At 37.0% G+C, this 26,350-nt stretch overlaps 1 protein-coding gene across 1 annotated transcript in view; it reads right to left on the minus strand.

Moving 5' to 3' along the window:
- Positions 1-1,714: 1,714 nt before the first annotated feature.
- NSUN3 (NOP2/Sun RNA methyltransferase 3) overlaps positions 1,715-26,350 on the minus strand; it is a 58,784-nt gene continuing 34,148 nt past the window's right edge. Inside the window, 2 exon segments of the mRNA XM_036851834.1 lie at positions 1,715-1,735; positions 1,737-1,986. Coding sequence (XP_036707729.1) covers positions 1,715-1,735; positions 1,737-1,986 — 271 coding nt within the window.

The following is a 26,350-nucleotide window of genomic DNA, read 5'->3' on the forward strand; positions in this document are numbered from 1 at the left end:
AACAGCACATTGAGTGTTCAGATTAGGCTTTATGGCATTATGCTGGGAAAATAATGACATTCAACAAAGTGCACTGTGAAAATTTACTTTGTGATTAATCTACACAGAATAAATGCACTTTTTAAACCTATAGTATCTGAAGACAGGATTTCAAACTGAAAAAAACAAACCAATAAGCACACACTAAAAAAACACACACACATAATAAAAGTCCTTTCCATTATTATTAATCTTCTGTATTAACTTGGTATATTTGATTGAGTCCAAGAGATCCAGCTTTTCTTCAAATATATTGGTTAGATATAAAGGAAACAAAATGGTTAATGCAATGAAGGTACAGAAATAACATTCTTCCTAGGACTTCCCAGTTAAAGGAGCCCAATTTTATATGCTTGCAAAAAAAAAAAAAAAAAAAATAGTAAATGAGCCAAGAGTTTAAAAGTATAGAATGTAATAATTCAAAAGGGTTCAACTTCAGCAGAATTTTGTATTTCTATAGTCAGAGTTTTGTTTTTTTTTAAAAACTAATTTCTAAATAGATAGAATCTTTTGAAATATGCTACATAATTTTTCTTAATAGTTGGAAAAATTTGTTTGGCCTCTGAGTAAAGCAATTTCTAGAGAAAACACATGATCAAAACCTGAGGCTAAAACCCTAAGTACATATACAGAAATGTACACAATATTCCCAGGATATGTATAAACAAGGAGAGCCACTTAGTAAATGGTATTAGGTTTTGGTAATAGTATAATCCACTCTCATTAGGCATCTCCCTTTTGTGCATTAATATGTGACATCATAGTCTCAGATAACATTTCATAACGCAGTGAAATAAAAAGCCCCTCCATATTGCAACTGTTAGATAATCAGATTCTGTAGTGTTCATTATGACTGCAATTATGTAGCAAAACTCTCCAAATATAGTTCAGTTATTGCAGTTATTAATCATTCTGGTTTTGTTTCACGTACTTGCTTTATAGCCTGCTGGATAGACTCCATTATTCTACAAGCTGAATGTAGAAAGTCAAACATGTGCATGTGAATCTGCTGTTCTAACGGCCTTTCAACATAATTTACCCTTTCAATTTGTATTTGTGAATACAAAAAAAAAGTGGAGAAATAAAGCTGGTGTCAATAGAGTCACTGACCTCTGCAGTAAACAGAAGATAGTTCTTAACAAAAAACAACTTGGCAAATAAGAAATCTATTTTGCTAGAACTAGAAATAGTGCTGCTTAAGAAGTTAAGTCTCAGAATAGCAATCAGTTCTTATAGAAAAGGGGGAAAATAACCCTCAAAGAATCTACACAATTGATAAGGAAAAAAACGATAAGAGGGCCAGAAGATGTGCATTTTTAGAGGTTCAAAGCACCAACATTACAGATAGAAGGTATTTCTAAACACTTTATGCACAAAACCATATATTCTGATTAATTTAACTACAAAATGCCAAGTAAAAGACAGATTTATTATAGAGAACAAACACCATCTGCACCATCTTAAATCATTACTGTAGATGTATTTCTAGGAAAAAAATACACCTGAAAAGTTCTGAGATGCTAAAGTATTAACTAAATAGGATTCCAACAGACCCAGGGAAAGTGACTCCATTTTATTTAAATGTTAACACGTAGAGAGCCTACATGTTAAATAAATATAATAATACATTGACATGTTATCGGTTTAATGGTTCACAAAATGCACATCACCAATTTCAAGTAGTCCATGATTTTTTTCAATTTGGCTACATACATTGGGCCCCAGGCTTTGCCCTTATCTGGAATCACCAATAGCCCACATTCCTGGCCAGTGGGAGCAAATGTGAAGTCTTGGGAGCAAGTCCTTGCCATTTCCTTAATGTCCACAGGCATGATGTTACTGTAGGAGTTTAAAACTTCACTGATCACATCTTGATTTTCTGCCTTGGAAAGTGTACAAGTAGAATACACAAGTAGCCCTCCAGGACGTAAGGCCTTAATTGCAGACCTGCATGTAATCAGGAAAATGCAAAAGATTGGTTATGTACATTAAAAAGGAACTATGGGTGCTGAGGGCAAGAAAGCTTACATACTTGAAATTAACCCTATTCTGACTCTGACTGTAATAACTTTGGGTGTTTTCTAGCCTTACAACTACTTCTTTCTAATGTATCCCTGGATGACTGGGAAAATGATAATCAGACCAATCAACATGGGAAAGACAGAGAGTATGTTTGACTGGTTCATTGTTTTGTTCTTCTAAGGACCGGAGGATGGAGGCAGAGCATGGAATAATGGGTCTGTCTTTGAATATACTGAGTGGTACTAATGGGTAGGTGGGAAGGAGCATCTGAACTTCAGGAAAGGGGTTAGGGCTCAGTGATAGATGAAGTCATGCGAATGAACAGGATTTCCCAGGAAAAGAACAAGGAAAAAAAGTGGACTAAAGACAGAGAATGCCTATATGTGAAGAGAGCAGAACTCAGAAAAAATTTAGAAGGCTTCTCCAGATAAAAGTATAGCTTTAGGGAAAAGATGGGAAGATTTTTTTTCCCCCAAGGGGAAGACTTGAACATATTTGTAGATGCAGACCCAGGAGAACAGTCCCAGGACTTCAGGCTGCAAATGGAGGAGTTAGCTTCAGAAAAGATGGGATTCCAGCTCTTCATCTGAAACAACAAGGGAGCATGAACAGGGAACCGAGACATTCTAAGGTAAATGAAAGTTCACGATAGACAGCCTTGATAATAAGTGTGGAGGGGGAAGCAAGGTCATCTACTGAGAGAGAAAACTAGAAAAGTTTTAGTCCTGCTGCTGTGGTGATAACCCCAGAGCAATTACTAATCAAGAACTTTTTTTTTTTTTAAGAAATCATGTTCCAGAACCTCTACTGGATTTAAAAGTACAGTCAGCCCCGTCTCAACCTATATTTAAACAACTAGAGCACCTCCCAATAACTAAGGTTTATAATAAAGATCCACATCATCAAAGCAAGTTCAAATTCTGTCTTCTATGTTCGATTATTAAAGGATTGAAAAATTCTAACTCAAGACAAGAAAACTGATGACGATTTTTTTCTCCTCTTTCTGTAGACATCCTTAACTATAATGTGTAATAAAAAATGTACTACCTCAAAACAATAAAGTAAAAAGGATAGAGAGAACCATTAACTAACAGTGAATTTCAACACATTTCTGAAAGATGATATGCAGATAGACGAGTAATAGTGAATGAAGAGAGTAGAGACAGCACTACAGCCACAGAGGGCATAATTTGACCTGCAGAACTAGAGGGGCTTGGGACCTGGAAAAGCCAGACGAAACGTGACAGGAGTAAAAAGTGAAAACAAAGATATTAATTCAAAGCATAGATAAGAAACCACAGATTTCAGACTCCCATATATGGCAAGTCAGGCAGCCAGGTAAAAGGTTGGAAGGTTTTTTTTAACTGAAGTATAGCTGATTTACAATGTTGTGTTAATTTTTGCTGTAGAGCAAAGCAATTCAGTTATACAGACTTTTCCATATTCTTTACCATTATGGTTTATCACAGGATATTAAATATTGTTCTTGTGCTATACAGTAGGACCTTGTTTATCCATTCTATGTATAATAGTTTGCATCTGCTACTCCCAAACTCCCAATCCATCCCTCCCTCCCTCACCTCACCTCCCCCTTGGCAACCACAAGTCCGTTCTCTATGTCTGTGAGTCTGTTTCTGTTTCATAGATAAGTTCATTTGTGGTCATATTTTAGGTTCCACATGTAAGTGATATCATATGGTATTTGTCTTTCTCTTTCTGACTTACTTCACTTGGTATGATAATCTCCAGGTCCATCCATGTTGCTGAAAATGGATTATTTCATTCCTTTTTATGGCTGAGTAGTATTCCATTATATACATGTACCACATCTTCTTTATCCATTCATTTGTCGATGGACATTTAGGTTGTTTCCATGTCTTGGCTACTGTGAATAGTGCTATGAACATAGGGGTGCATGTATCTTTTTGAATTATAGTTTTCTGTGGATATATGCCCAGGAGTGGGATTGCTGGATCGTATGGCAACTCTACTTAATAGCTTTTTGAAGAACCTCCATACTGTTTTCCATAATGGTTGTACCAACGTACATTCCCACCAACAGTGTAGGAGGGTTCCCTTTTCTCCACACCCTCTCCAACATTTCTTATTTGTAGACTTTTTAATGATGGCCATTCTGACTGATGTGAGGTGCTACCTCGTTGCAGTTTTGATTTGCATTTCTCTAATAATTAGTGATGTTGAGCAATTTATCATGTTCCTGTTGGCCATCTGTATGTCTTCTTTGGAGAAAAGTCTATTTAGGTCTTCTGCCCATTTTTTGATTGGGTTGTTTGTTTTTTTGTTGTTGAGTTCTATGAACTGTTTGTATACTTTGGACATTAATTAAGCCCTTGTCAGTCGCATTGTTTGCAAATATTTTCTCCCATTCTGTAGGTTGTCTTTTAGTTTTGTTTATGGTTTCCTTTGTTGTGCAAAAGCTTGTAAGTTTGATTAGATCCCATTTGTTTATTTTTGCTTTTATTTCTATTGCCTTTGCAGACTGACCTAAGAAAACATCGGTACAATTTATGTCAAAGAACATTTTGCCTGTGTTCTCTTCTAGGAGTTTTAGGGTATCATTCTTATGTTTAAGTCTTTAAGCCATTTTGAGTTTATTTTTGTTTAGGTGTGAGGGAGTGTTCTAACTTCATTGATTTACGTGCAGCTGTCCAACTTTCCCAACACCACTTGCTGAAGAGACTTTCTTCCAGTTGTATATTCTTGCCTCCTTTGTCAAAGATTAATTGACCATAAGTGTGTGGGTTTATTTCTGGGCTCCCTATTCTGTTCCCTTGATCCACATGTCTGTTTTTGTGCCAGTACCATGCTGTTTTGATTACTATCGCTTTATAGTATTGTCTGAAGTCTTAGAGGGTTATGCCTCCTGCTTTGTTTTTGTTCCTCAGGATAGCTTTAGCAATTCTGGGTCTTTTATGGTTCCATATAAATTTTTGGATTACTTGTTCTAGTTCTGTGAAAAATGTCTTGGGTAATTTGATAGGGATTGGATTTAAACTGTAGATTGCTATGGGTAGTATGGCCAATTTAACAATATTAATTCTTACAATCCAAGAGCATGGGATATCTTTCCATTTCTTTGAATCATCTTTAATTTCCTTTACAGTTTTATAGTTCTCAGCATATAAGTGTTTTACCTCCTTGGTCAGATTTATTCCTAAGTATTTTTTGGGGGGGTTGTGATATTAAAAGGTATTGTTTTTTTACATTCCCTTTCTGATATTTCATTGTTACTATAAAGAAATACAACCGATTTATGTATGTTAATCTTGTATCCTGCTACCTTGCTGATTTATCAGTTCTAGGAGTTTCTGTGCAGAATCTTTAGGGTTTTCTATATAGAGTATCATGTTATCTGATACAATGACAATTTTACCTCTTCCCTAAAAGTCGGAAGCTTTTTAATCTAAGAAAGTTGAATAAACTATTTAGGGAGACCTGAGGCACCCTCCCCCAAACCAAAGACCTCTGCATTCAGCAAATCATAAAGTGACATCACCAGGCAAAAATTATCACCCTTAAAATAAACCTCCTAGTACTTTACTGTCCCATTATTAAATAAGAATGTACAATGAAGGATAATTAAGGGTGAGAAATGCTTACGCAATATGTGAGATCAAAAGTAAAAGAAACAAACAAAAAATGGCCTACGAAGAAACAGAAAATTCAGGGAACAAGAGACATAACAAGACCTTATAAATGCAGAAAGATCAGCAAAAATACAGGACCCACAAAACAATAAGAGAATGCCATGAAACAGGACCAAGAAGAGGGCTCTTCGAAACGAAATACATGTTTATCAAAATAATATTTTATAGAAGTGTTTGGAAGTTAAGGTTGAAAAATCTTCCAAAAAATCAGAACAACAGATTGACTGAAAATGACACAGGGAAGATTAATCAAGCAGGTCCAAATTTCAGTTAACAGGAGTACTGGAAAGATAGTACAGAGAATTGGGGGAGGGGGACTTGAATTAGTGAAATAAGAATTCTCTAGAGATGAAAAGAAGTGTTCAGATTAAAATAGCTCATCAAAAGGCTAGAATATCCATTATTATATATTCAGCATCTATTATGGGCATTGTTCTAGATGTTGGGTATACCCTGAAATAGAACAACAATAAAAAAAAAACCCCTCACTTTCATGAAGCTTACATTCTAGCTGGGGGAGAAAGACTACAAAAATAAGTAAGTCTGTCATGGACTGAATTGTCCCTTCAAAATTCATATGTTGAAGCCCTAACCCCCAATACCTCAGAATGTGACTGTATTTGGAGATAACATCTTTAAAGAGGTAACTGAATTAAAATGAGGCCATTAGGGTGGGCCCTAATCCAATATGTCTGGTGTCCTTATAAGAAGAGGAAATTTGGACACAGAATTACAGAGGGAAGATCAAGTGAAGACACAGGGCGAAGACAGCTATCCAAGCAGAGAGGCCTCAGAAGAAACCAACCCTGCGGACACCTTGATCTCAGACTTCTAGCTTTCAGAACTGTGAGAAATATCTGTTGTTTAAGCCATTCAGTCTGTGGTACTGTGTTATGGTAGCCCTAGCAAACTAATACAAAGTATTTACACATATATGCACATACATATATAAACACATACACACACATAATATATACACACACACACACACATATATATGTATGCATGTGTGTATGTTTGCACGTGTGTTTTCCCCCACCAAGCAATTCTCCAATTCTCTGCAAACAATGACTGCATGTCCCACAATTTATTTCAATTCTAACACTATCCACCTGGTCCCACAAACTGCCCTTCGAATGCCAACTGCAAGTCCAAGTCTTCGGCACTTCTGACACACTGGTTATAAAATGGGGTTCCCACAAACCCCTCCTTGGGTTAAATAATTTTCTAGAATGGCTCTCTTACTTACTATGTTACTGATTTAATATTACAAGATACAATGCAGGGGGACTTCCCTGGCGGCCCAGTGGTTAAGACTTTGCCTTCCAATGCAGGGGGTGCGGGTTTGATCCCTGGTCGGGGAGCTAGGATCCCACATGCCTTGTGGCCAAAAAAAAAAAAAAAAAAAAAAAAAAACAAAACAAAAAAAAAAAGCAAAATTGTAACAAATTCAATAAAGACTTCAAAAAAAAAAAAAAAGATACAATGCAGGAACAGCCAGATGGAAGAGATGCACAGGGCAAAGTATGCCCTCTCCAGGCACACCACCCTCCCAACACCTCCTCTCCACCCTGAAAGCCCTGCAAATCTCTCCAGTGACGGTTTTTTAGAGGCTTCATTAAATAGGTGTAATTGATTAAATCATCGGCTACTGGTGATTGAACTCCATCTCCAGCCCCTCTCCCATCCCTAAAGAGGGGGAGGGGTGGAGCTGAAAGTTCCAACTCTTTAATTATACAGTCAGTTCCCCTGGCATCCAGTCTCCCATCCTTAGGGGCTACCCCAAAGTCACCTTATTAACATAAACTCGGGTATGGTTGAAAGGGCTTGTTATGAATAATAAAAGTTGTTCCTTTCACCCTTACCAAAGCCAGCTATTATAACAAAAGACGTTCCTATCACTCTTATCACTTAGGAAATTACAAGGGTTTTAGGAGCTCTGGCCTGGAACCAGGAACAAAGATGAAATATATATTCACAATATCACAGTTTGCTTATTTTTTAATTTAGTGATAGGTCCTATAAAGAAAATTAAATCAAGGTAAGAGGATTAGGAGTGCCTGGGTGGTAACAGGGATTGCAGTTTTAAGTAGGATAATTAGAATAGGATGACACTTCAAGAAGTGACATCTGAACAAAGACCTGAGAAGAGAAGGTAAGGAAGTGGGCCATGTAGATATTTGAGGGAAGAGCATTCTGCACAAAAGGAGTAGCCAGTGCAAAGACCCTCAGACATGTTTGAGGAAGGAGGAGGCCAGTGCCGCTGTAGCACAGGGAAGTGGTGGTAGGATAAGATGAGATCAGGGAGCTAAGAGGAGAGGGTGCAGAGGGTCTGACACAACACTGTCAAAACTCCAACCTTATAGTGAATGAAAAACATCCACATTTAGATGCATTATTGTTAAAATTTTAGAACTTTGAGAACAAAGGAAAAATGCTAAATGCCTCCAGAGAGAAGAACTGGTTGCCTCTAAGGGTCCAGGAATCAGACTGGCATCTGTGGAGCAGTGTACTCCAAATCCTGGGAAAAAGGCAATTTAAAGTGGATGCTACTTACTGCCACACTGTCAAATAAATATATAGGAGGGAGACAGAAACTTTCAGATATCTGATGACTCAGAAATTTTACCTCTAGCAGAATGAGGAGGTAAATCAAGAAAGAAGAGAAATGTGACACAGAAAACAGTGAACGCTACAGAGGAGAACAATGAAGGGAGTGAAGCCCCAGAATGATAACTGCATGGGAGCCCTTAGAGGGTAACTACTCCAGATTAGAAGGAGAGGGAGACGCCAGCGAGAAGTGAGAAGGGAGAGAAGAGATGAAATGACTGAAAACTGAGAAAACCTTGAAGATTTGATACATGCACCTGGGGTGGGTGTGCAGGGGGAAGAAGAAGAGAGAGAGAGTCTGTTCCATCTAATCTGATTGTAAGAAAATTTTCCTCTCAGCGTCATTCTGATCACAACACTGAACCAATAGAGAAGGAAATTTAATTCTAATGTATTAGTGCATTCTGCAGTGAACAATAAAACAACATATATTGATTATTGGTCCTCAATGTTCAGAATCATTCCATAAACTTATCTTAGTAATGTCTCAGAACAGATTATAAAATCTCAGAAAGAATACTGTCAACCTTCACAACATAAACATGAAGGTGAAGGTATAAGACACTGTGAAGTAGAGGGGAGAAACGTAAGATGGGGCGGGGATGTAAATATTGTTATATTACAAAAAGAGAAACCAAGAGCTATTGCTCTAATTATTTCAAAAAAGAAAAAAAGAATAAAGCTTGAAGTGTGTTTAGAGAGACTTTCTACCACTAACAGAACAAGAAATGTAGATCTAAGTGTGAAGCACTAAGTTTCCAAGCTGACTGAGGGAGAAACTGTAACAGGGTGAGAACACAGACTGTAGAGTGCTGTGAAGAGGTAAGGGAGGTATAAGTGAGATAAGCCCAAGCAAAAAGTCAGAGCAGGCACACCTGAGAGATATGGCAAGTTTGGTTCCAGATCACAATAAAGCAAATAAAGTAAATCACACTAAAGCGAGTCACAAATTTTTTGGTTTCCCAGTGCATAAAAAAGTTATGTTTACACTATACTGTAGTCTATTAAGTGTGCAATAACATTGTCTAAAAAACTGTACATACCTTAATTAAAAAACACTTTATTGGGGGCTTCCCTGGTGGCGCAGTGGTTGAGAATCTGCCTGCCAATGCAGGGGACACGGGTTCGAGCCCTGGTCTGGGAAGACCCACATGCCACGGAGCAACTAGACCCGTGAGCCACAACTACTGAGCCTGCGCGTCTGGAGCCTGTGCTCCGCAATAAGAGAGGCCGCGACAGTGAGAGGCTCGCGCACCGTGATGAAGAGTGGTCCCCACTCGTCGCAACTAGAGAAAGCCCTCACACAGAAAATGAAGACCCAACACAGCCAAAAATAATAAATAAATAAATAAATAAATAAATAAATAAATAAATAAATAAATAAGCACTGGGCTAAAGCATTGCCTTCCAGGGAACACTTTCTCTAAAAAACAAAAAAACAAAAAAACAAAAAACCAAAAAAAAAAACACTTTATTGCTGAGAAATGCTAACCATCTGAGCCTTCAGCAAGTTGTAATATTTTTGCAACAGTAACATCAAAGATCATTGATCACAGATCACCGTAACAAATACAATAATAATGAAAAGTTTGAAATATTGTTAAAATTACCTAAAAGTGACACAGAGACACAAAGTGAACAAAGGGTGTTGGAAAAATGGTGCCAACAGACTTGCTGGACACATGGTTGTCACAAACCTTCAATTTGTAAAAACATAGTATCTGAGAAACACAATAAAACAAGGTGTGCCTGTAGTCAATGTCTAAAGTTGACAAATGAAGTAATAAAGGATAAACATATTATTTAGAGGTTTAGGAGTGACCTGAAGAATAAATAAAGTATAAATAATTTTAAGTGCTTGCCTCTGAGGAGTAAAGCTAGGGGAAGATGGGGGAGTGGTAGGGGTAAATTACTTTTAAGTAAAAGCTCATTTATATTTTTAATTTTTTACCCATGTCAAGTATTTCTATGATAATACAAATTAAAGGGTAGCTATGACCGTAGTATAAATATTAGAAAATTTCCCATAGAGGTCAGTTGTTTATTTGTTCTTTTAATTTTGACTATTAAGGGATTAACTCTCTGGAAAACTCATTCCCTGAGGTCCAGATAACTAAAATTGTATGGTATCCAGTATTTCTGGTCTTCTCATATATCCACTTACTGATAAAAAAAAAATTGGGAGGTGACTACCAATTTACAGTAGCTTACCACTGTAAGCCTACTTAACCTTCAGTGTTTGCTGTTAATTTCTTTTAATTTTTAAAATTTTTTTTTTATTTTTAAATATTAATTTTTATTGGAGTATATTTGCTTTACAATGTTGTGTTAGTTTCTACTACACAGTAAAATGAATTAGCTATACATATATATATATACATATATATATATATACATATATATACATATATGTATATATATGTATATATATATATACATATCCCCTCTTTTTTGGATTTCCTTCCCACTTAGGTCACCACAGAGCATGAGTAGAGATCCCTGGGCTACACCGTATGTTCTCATTAGTTATCTATTTTTTACATAGTATCAACAGTGTATATGTGTCAATTCCAATCTCTCAGTTCCTCCCACCCTCCCCCTTCCACCCTTGGTATCCATACATTTGTTCTCTATGTCTGTGTTTCTATTTCTGCTTTGCAAATAAGATCATCTATACCATTTTTCTAGATTCCACATATATGCGTTAATCTACGGTATTCGTTTTTCTCTGTCTGCCTTCACTCTGTATGGCAGTCTCTAGGTCCATCCACGTCTCTACAAATGACTCAATTTCGTTCCATTTTATGGCTGAGTAATATTCCATTGTATATATGTACCACATCTTCTTTATCCATTCCTCTGCTGATGGACATTTAGGTTGCTTCCATATCCTGGCTATTGTAAATAGTGCTGCTATGAACATTGGGGGGTGTGTGTCTTTTTGAATTATGGTTTTCTCTGGATATATGCCCAGTAGGGGGATTGCTGGGTCATATGATAGTTCTTTTTTTTTTTTTTTTTAATCAGTCAACAATTTTATACACATCACTTTATACATGTCAATCCCAATCGCCCAATTCAGCACACCACCATCCCCACCCCACCACAGTTTTCCCCCCTTGGTGTCCATACGTTTGTTCTCTACATCTGTGTCTCAACTTCTGCCCTGCAACCCGGTTCATGTGTACCATTTTTCTAGGTTCCACATACATGCATTAATATACGATATTTGTTTTTCTCTTTCTGACTTACTTCACTCTGTATGACAGTCTCTAGATCCATCCACGTCTCAACAAATGACTCAATTTCGTTCCTTTTTATGGCTGAGTAATATTCCATTGTATATATGTACCACATCTTCTTTAGCCATTTGTCTGTCGATGGGCATTTAGGTTGCTTCCATGACCTGGCTATTGTAAATAGTGCTGCAATGAACATTCGGGTGCATGTGTCTTTTTGAATTATGGTTTTCTCTGGATATATGCCCAGTAGTGGGATTGCTGGGTCATATGGTAATTCTGTTTTTAGTTGTTTAAGAAACCTCCATATTGTTCTCCATAGTGGCTGTATCAATTTACATTCCCACCAACAGTGCAAGAGGGTTCCCTTTTCTCCACACCCTCTCCAGCATTTGTTGTTTGTAGATTTTCTCATGATGCCCATTCTAACTGGTGTGAGGTGATACCTCATTGTAGTTTTGATTTGCATTTCTCTAATAATTAGTGATGTTGAGCATCTTTTCTTGTGCTTCGTGGCCGCCTGTATGTCTTCTTTGGAGAAATGTCTACTTAGGTCTTCTGCCCATTTTTGGATTGGGGTGTTTGTTTCTTTAATATTGAGCTGAATGAGCTGTTTATATATTTTGGAGATTAATCCTTTGTCCGTTGATTCGTTTGCAAATATTTTCTCCCATTCTGAGGGTTGTCTTTTCGTCTTGTTTATGGTTTCCTTTGCTGTGCAAAAGCTTTAAAGTTTCATTAGGTCCCATTTGTTTATTTTTGTTTTTATTTCCATTACTCTAGGGGGTGCATCAAAAAAGATCTTGCTGGGATTTATGTCAAAGTGTTCTTCCTATGTTTTCCTCTAAGAGTTTTATAGTGTCCAGTCTTATATTTAGGTCTCTAATCCATTTTGAGTTTATTTTTGTGTATGGTGTTAGGAAGTGTTCTAATTTCATTCTTTTACATGTAGCTGTCCAGTTTTCCCAGCACCACTTATTGAAGAGACTGTCTTTTCTCCATTGTGTATCTTTGCCTCCTTTGTCATAGATTAGTTGACCACAGGTGCGTGGGTTTATCTCTGGGCTTTCTATCTTGTTCCATTGACCTATGTTTCTGTTTTTGTGCCAGTACCATATTGTCTTGATTACTGTAGCTTTGTAGTATAGTCTGAAGTCAGGGAGTCTGATTCCTCCAGCTCCGATTTTTTCCCTCAAGACTGCTTTGGCTATTCGGGGTCTTTTGTGTCTCCATACAAATTTTAAGATGATTTGTTCTAGTTCCATAAAAAATGCCATTGGTAGTTTGATAGGGATTGCATTGAATCTGTAGATTGCTTTGGGTAGTATAGTCATTTTCACAATGTTGATTCTTCCAATCCAAGAACATGGTATATCTCTCCATCTGTTGGTATCATCTTTAATTTCTTTCATCAGTGTCTTATAGTTTTCTGCATACAGGTCTTTTGTCTCCCTAGGTAGGTTTATTCCTAGGTATTTTATTCTTTTTGTTGCAATGGTAAATGGGAGTGTTTCCATAATTTCTCTTTCAGATTTTTCATCATTAGTGTATAGGAATGCAAGAGATTTCTGTGCATTAACTTTGTATCCTGCAACTTCACCAAATTCATTAATTAGCTCTAGCAGTTTTCTGGTGGCAGTTTTAGGATTCTCTATGTATAGTATCATGTCATCTGCAAACAGTGACAGTTTTACTTCTTCTTTTCCAATTTGTATTCCTTTTATTTCTTTTTCTTCTCTGATTGCCATGGCTAGGACTTCCAGAATTATGTTGAGTAATAGTGGTGAGAGTGGACATCCTTGTCTCGTTCCTGATCTTAGACGAAATGGTTTCAGTTTTTCACCGTTGAGAATGATGTTTGCTGTGGGTTTGTCATATATGGCCTTTATTATGTTGAGGTAGGTTCCCTCTATGCCCACTTTCTGGACAGTTTTTATCATAAATGGGTGTTGAATTTTGTCAGAAGCTTTTTCTGCATCTATTGAGATGATCATATGGTTTTTATTCTTCAATTTGTTAATATGGTGTGTCACATTGATTGATTTGCGTATATTGAAGAATCCTTGCATCCCTGGAATCAATCCCACTTGATCGTGGTGTATGATCCTTTTAATGTGTTGTTGGATTCTGTTTGCTAGTATTTTGTTGAGGATTTTTGCATCTATATTCATCAGTGATATTGGTCTGTAATTTTCTTTTTTTGTAGTGTCTTTGTCTGGTTTTGGTATCAGGGTCATGGTGGCCTCATAGAATGAGTTTGGGAGTCCTCCTCTGCAATTTTTTGGAAGCGTTTGAGAAGGACAGGTGTTAGCTCTTCCCTAATGTTTGATAGAATTCACCTGTGAAGCCATCTGGTCCTGGACTTTTGTTTGTTGGAAGATTTTTAATCACAGTTTCAATTTCATTACTTGTGATTGGTCTGTTCGTATTTTCTGTTTCTTCCTGGTTCAGTCTTGGAAGGTTATACCTTTCTGAGAATTTGTCCATTTCTTCCAGGTTGTCCATTTTATTGGCATAGAGTTGCTTGTAGTAGTCTCTTAGGATGCTTTGTATTTCTGCATTGTCTGTTGTAACTTCTTTTTCATTTCTGATTTTATTGATTTGAGTCCTCTCCCTCTTTTTCTTGATGAGTCTGGCTAATGGCTTATCAATTTTGTTTATCTTCTCAAAGAACCAGCTTTTAGTTTTATTGATCTTTGCTATTGTTTTCTTTGTTTCTATTTCATTTATTTCCTCTCTGATCTTTATGATTTCTTTCCTTCTGCTAACTTTGGGTTTTGTTTGTTCTTCTTTCTCTAGTTTCTTTAGGTGTAAGGTTAGATTGTTTACTTGAGATTTTTCTTGTTTCTTTAGGTAGGCTTGTATAGCTATAAACTTCCCTCTTAGAACTGCTTTTGCTGCATCCCATAGGTTTTGGGTCGTCGTGCTTTCATTGTCATTTGTCTCTAGGTATTTTTTGATTTCCTCTTTGATTTCTTCAGTGATCTCTTGGTTATTTAGTAACGTACTGTTTAGCCTCCATGTGTTTGTGTTTTTTACGTTTTTTTCCCTGTAATTCATTTCTAATCTCATAGCGTTGTGGTCAGAAAAGATGCTTGATATGATTTCAATTTTCTTAAATTTACTGAGGCTTGATTTGTGACCCAAGATGTGATCTATCCTGGAGAATGTTCCGTGTGCACTTGAGAAGAAAGTGTAATCTGCTGTTTTTGGATGGAATGTCCTATAAATATCAATTAAATCTATCTGGTCTATTGTGTCATTTAAAGCTTCTGTTTCCTTATTTATTTTCATTTTGGATGATCTGTCCATTGGTGTAAGTGAGGTGTTAAAGTCCCCCACTATTACTGTGTTACTGTCAATTTCCTCTTTTATAGCTGTTAGCAGTTGCCTTATGTATTGAGGTGCTCCTATGTTGGGTGCATATATATTTATAATTGTTATATCTTCTTCTTGGATTGATCCCTTGATCATTATGTAGTGTCCTTCCTTGTCTTTTGTAACATTCTTTATTTTAAATCTATTTTATCTGATATGAGTATAGCTACTCCAGCTTTCTTTTGATTTCCATTTGCATGGAATATCTTTTTCCATCCCCTCACTTTCAGTCTGTATGTGTCCCTAGGTCTAAAGTGGGTCTCTTGTAGACAGCATATATATGGGCCTTGTTTTTGTAACCATTCAGCAAGCCTGTGTCTTTTGGTTGGAGCATTTAATCCATTCACGTTTAAGGTAATTATCAATATGTATGTTCCTATGACCATTTTCTTAATTGTTCTGCGTTTGCTTTTGTAGGTCCTTTTCTTCTCTTCTGTTTCCCACTTAGAGAAGTTCCTTTAGCATTTGTTGTAGAGCTGGTTTGGTGGTGCTGAATTCTCTTAGCTTTTGCTTGTCTGTAAAGCTTTTGATTTCTCCATCAAATCTAAATGAGATCCTTGCTGGGTAGAGTAATCTTGGTTGTAGGTTCTTCCCTTTCATCACTTTAAGTATATCATGCCACTCCCTTCTGGCTTGCAGAGTTTCTGCTGAGAAATCAGCTGTTAACCTTATGGGAGTTCCCTTGTATGTTATTTGTTGTTTTTCCCTTGCTGCTTTCAATAATTTTTGTTTGTCTTTAATTTTTGCCAATTTGATTACTGTATGTCTCGGTGTGTTTCTCCTTGGGTTTATCCTGTATGGGACTCTCTGCGCTTCCTGGACTTGGGTGGCTATTTCCTTTCCCATGTTAGGGAAGTTTTCGACTATAATCTCTTCAAATATTTTCTCTGGTCCTTTCTCTCTCTCTTCTCCTTCTGGGACCCCTATAATGCGAATGTTGTTGCGTTTAATGTTGTCCCAGAGGTCTCTTAGGCTGTCTTCATTTCTTTTCATTCTTGTTTCTTTAGTCTGTTCCGCAGCAGTGAATTCCACCATTCTGTCTTCCAGGTCACTTATCCGTTCTTCTGCCTCAGTTATTCTGCTATTGATTCCTTCTAGTGTAGTTTTCATTTCAGTTATTGTATTGGTCATCTCTGTTTGTTTGTTCTTTAATTCTTCTAGGTCTTTGTTAATCATTTCTTGCATCTTCTCAATCTTTGCCTCCATTCTTATTCTGAGGTCCTGGATCATCTTCACTATCATTACTCTGAATTCTTTTTCTGGAAGGTTGCCTATCTCCACTTCATTTAGTTGTTTTTCTGGGGTTTTTTCTTGTTCCTTCATCTGGTACATAGCCCTCTGCCTTTTCATCTTGTCTATCTTTCTGTAAATGTGGTTTTTGTTCCACAGGCTGCAGGATTGTAGTTTTTCTTGCTTCTGCTGTCTGCCCTCTGGTGGTTGAGGCTATCTAAGAGGCCTGATGGGAGGCTCTGGTGGTGGGTAGAGCTGACTGTTGCTGTGGCGGTCAGAGCTCCGTAAAACTTTAATCCACTTGACTCTTGATGGGTGGGGCTGGGTTCCCTCCCTGTTGGCTGTTTTGCCTGAGGCAACCCAACACTGGAGCCTACCTGGGCTCTTTGGTGGGGCTAATGGCAGACTCTGAGAGGGCTCACGCCAAGGAGTACTTCCCAGAACCTCCACTGCCAGTGTCCTTGTCCCCACGGTGAAACAGAACCAGCCCCCACCTCTGCAGGAGACCCTCCAACACTAGCAGGTAGGTCTGGTTCAGTCTCCCCCAGGGTCACTGCTCCTTCCCCCGGGTCCTGATGCGCACACTATTCCGTGTGCGCCCTCCAAGAGTGGGGTCTCTGTTTCCCCTAGTCCTGTCGAAGTCCTGCAATCAATTCCCACTAGGCTTCAAAGTCTGATTCTCTATGAATTCCTCTTCCCGTTGCCGGACCCACAGGTTGCGAAGCCTGACGTGGGGCTCAGAACCTTCACTACAGTGGGTGGACTTCTGTGGTATAAGTGTTCACCAGTTTGTGAGTCACCCACCCAGCAGTTAAGGGATTTGATTTTACTCTGATTGCGCCCCTCCTACTGTCTCACTGTGGCTTCTCCTCTGTCCTTGGACGTGGGGTATCCTCCTTGGTGAAGTCCAGTGTCTTCCTGTCGATGACTGTCCAGCAGCCAGTTGTGATTCTGGTGTTCTTGCAAGAGGGAGTGAGAGCACGTCCTTCTACTCTGCCATCTTGGTTAATCTCCCTGCTGTTAATTTCTAAAAAAAGTTTTTTAATCTGTCTTCTTACTTGTCACTGTCTCCTAAATATTCTCCTCAGAAACTTTTTAAAAAGACTCAGATATAGACACCAGAGATGTGAACTGTTAATGGGATAACAGCCTATGGGAGGAAGAATGATGGCCCACAAAGATGTCCATATCCTAATCCCCAGAACCTTTAAACATGTCACATTACATGGCAAAAGGTTATCTGCAGATGTGATGAAATTAAGGTTCTTAAAATGGGAAGATTACACTGGAGTATCTGAGTGGGCCCAATGTAATTACAAAGATCCTTATAAATAGAAAAGGGAAGCAGGAGAGTCAGAGTAAGAGAGGTGATGACTGAAGCTAAGGCTGGAGTGACAGGAATGCTAGCCAAAGGCCACAAGCCAAGGAATGTGGGCTGCGTCTAGAGCTGGAAAAGGTAAGGAAATCATTCTCCCTGTCTTAGTCTGTTTGGGTTGCTATAACAAAAATGCCATAGACTAGGTGGTTTAAACAATAAACATTTATTTCTCATAGTTCAGGAAGCTGGGAAGTCCAAGATTAAGGCACCAGCAGGTTCAGCATCTGCTGCGGATACCTGCCTCCTGGTTCATAGATGGCCACTGTGTCCTCACATGGCAGAAGGAGCTTGGGAGCACTCTGAGGGCTCTGTTATAAGGGCACTAATCCCATCATGAGTGCTCCACCCTCATAACCTAGTCACCTCCCAAAGGCCTAACACAATCATCTTTGGGATTAGGATTTCAACATATGAATTTTCGGTCTATAGCACTCCCCTAGAACCTCCAGAAGAAATCGCAGCTCTGCAAACACCCTGATTTTGAACCTATGACCTCCAGAAGTGTAAGATAATAAATCTGTATTATTTTAAGCCACTAAATTTATGGTAATTTGCTATTAATAGCAGCAATAGGAAACTAACACACACCTGGTGATGGCTTTCCAATTTTTTTTTACAGTGACATACTGAGGCATCGGCAGATTTTGCTAAAATTGTGTAAGTTACAACTACACTCATTTTGGATCATTTTCTACTGACTATAGCAATGAGTATAAGATTTTCTTTAAAAAAAGTCAGATTATTGTGCAAGGGATATATACAGTTTGAATGAAGGTATCTTTAAATTCCCATTAAAAGGATTTATTTTGATCCTAGTTCCACAGTTAGCAAAACCAATGCCTAATCAAGTAAGTATGATTCTTTCTCATTACAGTTGTACAAAAGTACATAGAAGCCTCATCATTTACAAACAGTATGTTCCTGGCTTGATGCAAATTTAAATTAATTTCTATAATGTTGCCAACGTTGGCTGATTCTTCTGCTCTGTTTTCATCCCAACACTCATAATTTATCTTTCTAAAATTAGGTTGGTATAACTTAACTGGCCACATTAATTTCTTAACAAGGAAACTGTGTGTGGCAACACAAAGGCTTTTTTACAAATTGGGTTAATCTCAACGTCCTAGGGCAAAATGTTAAGAGATTCCTATCAAATGGTTGTTGCTGTTTTGCTGCTAATGATTGCTGTTTAAATACCATTTTTGCCCTTTTGCTTGTAGTAGTTATAGATTTCAAAAATACCATAATTTTGTATTCAAAGATCAAGGAAAACAGGTAATACGGAAAAAAAAACCCTCACTCCCAGAGTTCATATAGCCAAGACTTTTCTATACTGAGAATTATTTTATTCCATAGTGTCTAGGATAAATCATTTGCTTCCATAACCAGCTACATATATTTTGAAATAGCCCATAAGAACCAAGTAATTATTATATTAATTAATTAATTTGGATAGGTTTCATCCAAGTTATGAAAAGAAGCATTTTTAAAAGTCTTTTTAAAAATTGTCCTTTTTTTAAGGACAGTAGACAGTAGGGTGTGAGAAAGGTTGTGTTGCTTCAGGAGAGAAATTATGACCACCAGAACAGAAGAAAGATACTGTTTAGTAGGTCTTAACAAGCCAAGTAAGAAATTTTAAATTCTGGAGGGCGAAAAACATTTAAAAGTTAGACTTGAATAATACTAATAAACTGGCAAAGCTGTGGTAATGACCATATAAAAACATAAGTCAGGATTAGAGAAGGGAAACAAAGTGTTGGATCTGGGATCTGGTAGAAGGCAAAAGGTTGCTCTATGCTTGTGTATATTTCTGTGCCATGTAGTTTTTTTTAAGAGGAGGCACAACTAACTAAGCAACATCCATTTTGGCATAATGGTATCCTCTGCTAACCTTTTTCAAATGAGCTGTGTACCTTGGCTTCTCAAGGACTACATGTTTCACAGCTTAACAAGATCCTGAATAATGGGATATTTTTCACTTGTGCTATAACACTAACTATATTGCATGAAATTACAAGTTGAATTAAGATGGGCATTCTTTACTACTGAATTATAACTGATGGCAGAGAGACGGTCAGCAGCGATTTCTAATCATACTTATCAGGAGAAGGCAGAAAAAGATGTTATGACTAACTACAGTAGATGAAGAAAAGTATTATTTTGATCAGATTAGGTGGAAGGCTAACCTAATACTTTAAACTGAAATGGGAACTAGTAGACATTATTTTGGGTTTTATATATTATTCAACACACAATGTCCAGCTATAATGCAGAGCTGGGGGAAGTACTTCTAAAGGAAGCAGAGTTGCCACATAATACAATCCCCCTAACATTTCCCCGAAACACATATATTCCCCTCAGAAGCCTCCCACCTAAGAGCTGATCAGGCTTAACCCTACTTGAAGTATGAAATAAGATTCTATCTCACAATAGCACTGCAGGAAATAAAGCTGATCTTGATTAATAGTATAGGATAAAATAAGAGTGGGAAATGCTTTTACCACAGCACCCCTAACAGGAAGAGAATGATGGCCTTCTTGCCACAGAATGTACACCAGATACCCTGGTTGCTTTACGGCAGATACTAGCTGTATAAATTTTTCCAAATCTTTGTCTTTCAGTGTATTATGGAATAGGCTGAAATGCATTTTGCACTTAAACCACCTAGTTAATGAAGCAGCTCAAAACAAAACATATTCTAAAAAGAAACCATTAAACAGAATACAACGTTAAGTTAAATTTTCCCAATTTACAAATTGATTTTTGGCGGTTCACAGAGTAGACCTGAATGGCGCTTCAGATGTACTATCTCTTACACGCCACTGTGAAATCCAAAAAGCTCTGCAAACTACAGCTTTTTTCTTAAGTTTGTGCCAGATTCATCTGGCCTCAACATTTGACCTAAATTGATGTAAGGCTATTTACGGTCAAGACTGAGCCCACGTGGTAAAACTACTCGAACGTTTTGCTGAAAACATATTAAAGTTTGATTACAGGGTGCTGTCCCAGATCCTACTGAGGGAAGTGGGTGATGTGATATAACAAATACATACTATATCACCTTAAAAAAAAAGCAGAATTCTGAGCAGAATCCATCAGTATTTTCTTATTCTAATATAAAGTAAGAAAAACAGCTGGATTGTTTTGTGTTCTTTCAACACACTAAGGGTTGTTCCCCATTACCCCCTCCCAAAAGTGTTTTGATTTGTATGTTTGTATTTTTTAAAGAACACTTTACACAATCAATAATGAAGCCTTTTTTTTTTCCAGAAGTTCATTTTGTCATTTTTTTCAGTGCTTTTCATTGAATTTCTCTATCCTTGAAAGATCTTAGAGAAAAACAGAGAATCAAGCCCCAAGAGCCATTTATAATACTGGCTTAGAAACAAGGTGAGAACATGTTGCTTTCCCAGCAAAAAAAGGGAAACCACCTTTACATTTCCAGACTAGTTCACACAGTCTTCCAACTACCAACAAATAAAGTATAATGACCAAGGAAAAAAAAGAAAAACAATTACCTGATTTTAACACTTTGAAGAAAAAAATGTATTGCCTTAATGAAAACAGAAGTTCAGTGACCTTTAAAAACTAAAAACAAACAAAAAAAAAACCCTCGGGCTTCCCTGGTGGCGCAGTGGGCTTCCCTGGTGGCGCAGTGGTTGAGAATCTGCCTGCTAATGCAGGGGACACGAGTTCGAGCCCTGGTCTGGGAAGATCCCACATGCCGCGGAGCAGCTGGGCCCGTGAGCCACAATTACTGAGCCTGCGTGTCTGGAGCCTGTGCTCCGCAACAAGAGAGGCCGCGATAGTGAGAGGCCCGCGCACAGCGATGAAGAGTGGTCCCCACTTGCCGCAACTAGAGAAAGCCCTCGCACAGAAACGAAGACCCAACATAGCCATAAATTAAAAATAAATAAATAAATAAATAAATAAAAATTAAAAAAAAAAAAAAAAAAAGATTGATCGTACCTTTAAAAAAAAAAAAAAAAAACCCTCGAAAACATCTTGGAACCCTGACAGTCATCAAAGTTCCAAAGGGAGGGTATTTCAAACTTAACCAAAATTGAAAACATGATGCAGGGTGTCCTCTTTTCCTCTGGCAAATCTGAGTCTTAGAGAATGTTATTTTTACAAATAGCTACTAAAGCAACCCTAATATATTTTTAAAAGATAAATTCCATTTTCTGGTCTATTCTTCTGGTCTTCGATTAGAAATTTGGCATTCTGTTGGAAGGGTCATTGTTAATTAGATCACTAAATTTAAGTGTTTTTTGCATTAAAAAAAAAACTGAGCCCAAACTGCAGAAGAAAACAATCAGCACAGCAATACTGCCATCTTTTGACCAAAGCAAGAAAAGTGATTTTCTCCCCTTACATGAATTCCTTATGACTTAACCATTAAGGGACAAGCATCGTCTTTTTATGTCTTCCGGTGACATGTTTGAAGTTACAGGCACAGCCTCTCCCACAACTTCTGGTGCAGAAGTAAAAACAATCACAGATGTCTGTATTCTTGCAAAATTCAGATTACAGGTAAACACTACTGTGATTAATATACTTATTCCTCATCTTTCTTCATGTCCCTTCTGTGTCACCATTAAAGCATCAAGGCAACATCTACCATCCTTTCAGATGTAAATATGGGGAAGTAATCAACTGAAATAGACTTAAAAATCCCTTCACTGACACAATATTAGCAAGCTTGTACCTTTCATCTTAGAAACGCTAGCATTAAACATTTTTTTAAACCAAGTAAGAATATAGTAATTTTTAAAACTTAAAATGAGCATAGGAGCATCAATCCTGCAATTGGTCCCTTGTAGCCATTTAATATTCAAGTGATGTTTCAGAAATTCTCTAAAAGGCTACTTTATAAGGTTACTTGCAACTTACATAAAAAAGTTATCTAACTAATAATGTGAAAAATATATGAAAACTACTTGTGGTCTTTGTATCTTACTGCCCGAATGACAAAAACTAAATCCAAAACTGAAAAAGGTGAAATGCTTCCAGAGGACATTGCACACACATATTCCTCCATGAGGAAATTGTTACTCTTTCTTTAGGATAGAATATTCCTGAATTAATGGGAATGTGGATTTGGTCCAAAAATCAAATGAGATGCTGATTCCTATGTTAACCAAGTGAGGAACAAGTCATCAGCCTAATTAATAATGTTACCTTATGTTTATTTGTGCTTAACTTAAAGAGCACTTCACAGATGGAGTCTTAATAAAACCTTATGAGGTATACAAGGTAAATAGTCTGACCCAATTTATCAAATGGAGGGTCACAAAGACTCAGTGACTTGCCTGAAGTTACACAGCTAATTAATGCACCTTCATCTAATACCAGGAAAAGGACTGCAAGCTTTACCACTGCTGTATACCCTGAAGCAAATTATTATGATTGCTAAAATAAGTATGGAATCTGGGGCAGTAAGAAAGAGGATGCTACATGCATACATTTTATCATCCCAACTGTCCCAAATACTCATTGAAGGTAAAGAATAACTGTAGACCTTTAGGCACTTTTAATAAAAAGGAACTAAGAATTAGTAGGTCTGAAGCTATGACCTGAGAATCTTGGCTACCTGCTCATTTTATAGAGCATGCAACCTTTACCTATTTAAGTGCTACTGCACTGAATTTATGATGAGGTAAATGAAAGCAAATACCTCATGCTGAGACATAATTTGAAACTCTTCATCTCAGATTGACATCAAAATCACAGTTTTAAAGAATTTTAACAAATTAGACTCAATGGTTAGAAACTCAAAGGCAGTTACTCCTTCATTAAAATTTCAAATAATTTGGAATAATTTGTAGTTATTCCAAATTCCAAACAATCTGGTAAATTCCTTTAACCAAATTTTGTTTCCACAACTCTAAATGATATATTAAAATATCTGTTTTCCTCGGAAGCTTACTGATAAAATGAGTACAAAGCTAGCCTAAGTTAAGAGGTTTATTTTTGCATTCATCTCACCATACTATTTAATTCTGTCATTCATCCTCAACTTCGAGAAACATTCTCTCACTTGGTCCTCCTGGACACTACTCTTTCTTTGTTCATCTCCTACTTCTCTGAGGTTTCTCTTAAGTCTCTTTATCTACCTTTCCTCTTCTTCCTATCCCTTAAATATCAGTCTTCCCTATAATTTTATCCTTGGTTTATCTTTTTTCCTAAAGTTAGATGTTTTACATATGTTATCTCATTCAATCTTTCAATTATGTTATTATTCTCACTTTGCAGATGAGGTAACTAAGGCAAGAGGGTTAAGCAACTTGTATGAGGCCACTCAGTAAGTGTCCAAACCAGGATTCAAATCCGTGCAGTAGAGTTCTACAGTTTTCCTTGACACCTTCCTTTTCTTCCCACTCCAGAGCCAATCAACCACCAAATCCTATTAATTCTCCATTGAAAATATCTTGCAAATCTGACCACATATCTGTATTTCCCTCCCATTCACTCAGTTAAGGCCTTTGTCATCTACTTCTTGATTACTGTGAAATCTTTCAAATTGGTTCTCTTGCTAAAGGATTTTCTTATTAATTTTCTTTGCATACTCCAGTGTTATCTGATCAAGGGATTTCCAGCTTGTGACAGATACTTCTAATTGTTCAATATCTGTTCTCACTTCCTTCTATAGTAATGGAATTTTTAACTGGGTACAGATAAGGCTAATTTCCTAAACTGCCTTTCACTAAAGGTAGTCATATGTCTAAGTCTGACCCAAAAGATGTGAGTGGAAGTAATGTGAGGTGTGCTCTTTTGCTCTTTCCTACTACTTGCAATGCAGATTAAACAGTAAGAGTTGGAATTGTCACTCTGGACCATAAGGTAGAAGATAGACAGGGCCTGGATCCCCGATGATTCTCTGTCCCATCTCTCTAGATGCTTAGCAAGTTCTAATGCTTACATAAATTATTTTTCACTTTCCTTTTGACCAGGAGAAAGGAAACTTTCTTATTCATCTTTCCAGACCCACTTCAAAGCTTACTTAGTCTCTGAAACCTTCACTGATTCCCCATGGAATTCCTCCCTCTTCTGTTTTTCCCAAGCAGTAAATTTCCAGCTCCTTGAAAACAGGGTCTATGCTATATTCATTTTGTATTTTTTATATATAGTGCAACTGGAAAGTATCTTCTCAAAATATATTTTTTTAAAATAAGTGAATGAATGAACGTTACCTTAATCAAGAGGTGGGTCAACAAGAGAACTTTTCAGTGCAAAACAAAGGAATATACTGAATTGCAACTAACACTCAAAAATTTCTGAGTAGGGAACAGCTCAAGCAACCTACAACTCTTACAATATAGAACAGATAGAAATAATAGAGGCCAGAGGCTTCATTTAGGAAAAAAAAAAATAATAAAGCTTTTGCCAACAAGTAATTTTTTAAAATGAGAAAAAAAAGATTTTTCCTCTTCCCAACAATAAACCCCTACAGAAAGTAATCTGTTAACGAAGGTTACTGCTTAGCAACTGTGCTCTCATTTCTCATTGAGTGGAAAAGTTTGGTAACTTTTAGTAAGTGAACTTGACTCTCTAGAAACCATGGTCACGATCTTAAAATTGAGATATGTGGTACCAAAAATGCAGTTAAGACATATTTAAAAACAAATATTATCCCTGACACTGCTTTTCTAGTAACATAAGGGAAATTAACAAAGGAGGTGGTGGGGGTGTGGGGGGGAGGACAGGCAGTCTGATTTAAAAGGAAGAAAATAAATCTACTCTTTAAAAAATATATTAGCCTAATTTGATGTACCAACAGAAATATTTTGATTACTACAAAATTTAACAAATGGTAAAACTATAACTTTAACCAACTGTTATGAGCTCCATAAAGATTTTATCTCTAAGTTGTTCCCTTTTTGTCTGCCCCCAATCCTAAAAGTTTAATTCCACAACATTTCATATCTTTTCTTCCTTTAACCATTTTGGGGAGTTCTGTTTCATTTACTTTTTCTTACCATTTCATGTATTTTTTCCCATGTTTCATTGTTGGCTTCTAGCATTCCTTTCCAATTTTCTATTTTTGTTCCTTTTCAGCAATTCCCATTTCTTTCATTTTCCCACTGCCTGTTTCTCATCATGTCACTCTTGTTTATATCAGTTTACTACTTCTGCTGGCAAACAGCAGCCTGGACAAGAAATCAAATTAAAAAATCCCTACCACTATTATGTTCTACAGCCAAAGAAAACATTAAGGTGAAAAGTTGAAGTGCATGTACAATTTATCAAATAAATGCAGATGCAAAATTAAGTTTCAGGTACTTTAAGCATCTAAAACACATATATTTCTAGGTGGATAGTTACCCAGTGCTATCATCAGTTTTAAAAGTATTATTTTACAACCCTTGAGGGTAATCTTCACTATGTTCACAGTAAGTAATCAAATTTCTAGATATCAAACTTTATTATCAAAGAAGTTCTGTAAATTCAAGATAAAGAAACATGACCAAGCTTGCTATTTTCAGAGACACTATATCCAGTAGCTATTCCTTTGTCAGCCTAAGAAACAAAACTATGCTGATAATTATCTTCTCCCTACTGGCAGCAAGTTTTTACCTTGAAGAAGAGATATTTTTTATGTAATACTGGTAGAGCAGAGTAATGACACTAGACACTCCTGAAATAGATTATAAATGACAAGTTTTAACATATTTATGATCCGTTTCTACTTGTACAAGATGTACAAGTTTAGCACATCTTCCCAAAAGTAAATTACCTCATTTAGATGCTATGGGAGGGTGGGTTAGGAATTAAAAGCTCTCTGC

The sequence above is a fragment of the Balaenoptera musculus genome, chromosome 4, assembly GCF_009873245.2.
Source record: "Balaenoptera musculus isolate JJ_BM4_2016_0621 chromosome 4, mBalMus1.pri.v3, whole genome shotgun sequence".
Classification (NCBI taxonomy): domain Eukaryota; kingdom Metazoa; phylum Chordata; class Mammalia; order Artiodactyla; family Balaenopteridae; genus Balaenoptera; species Balaenoptera musculus.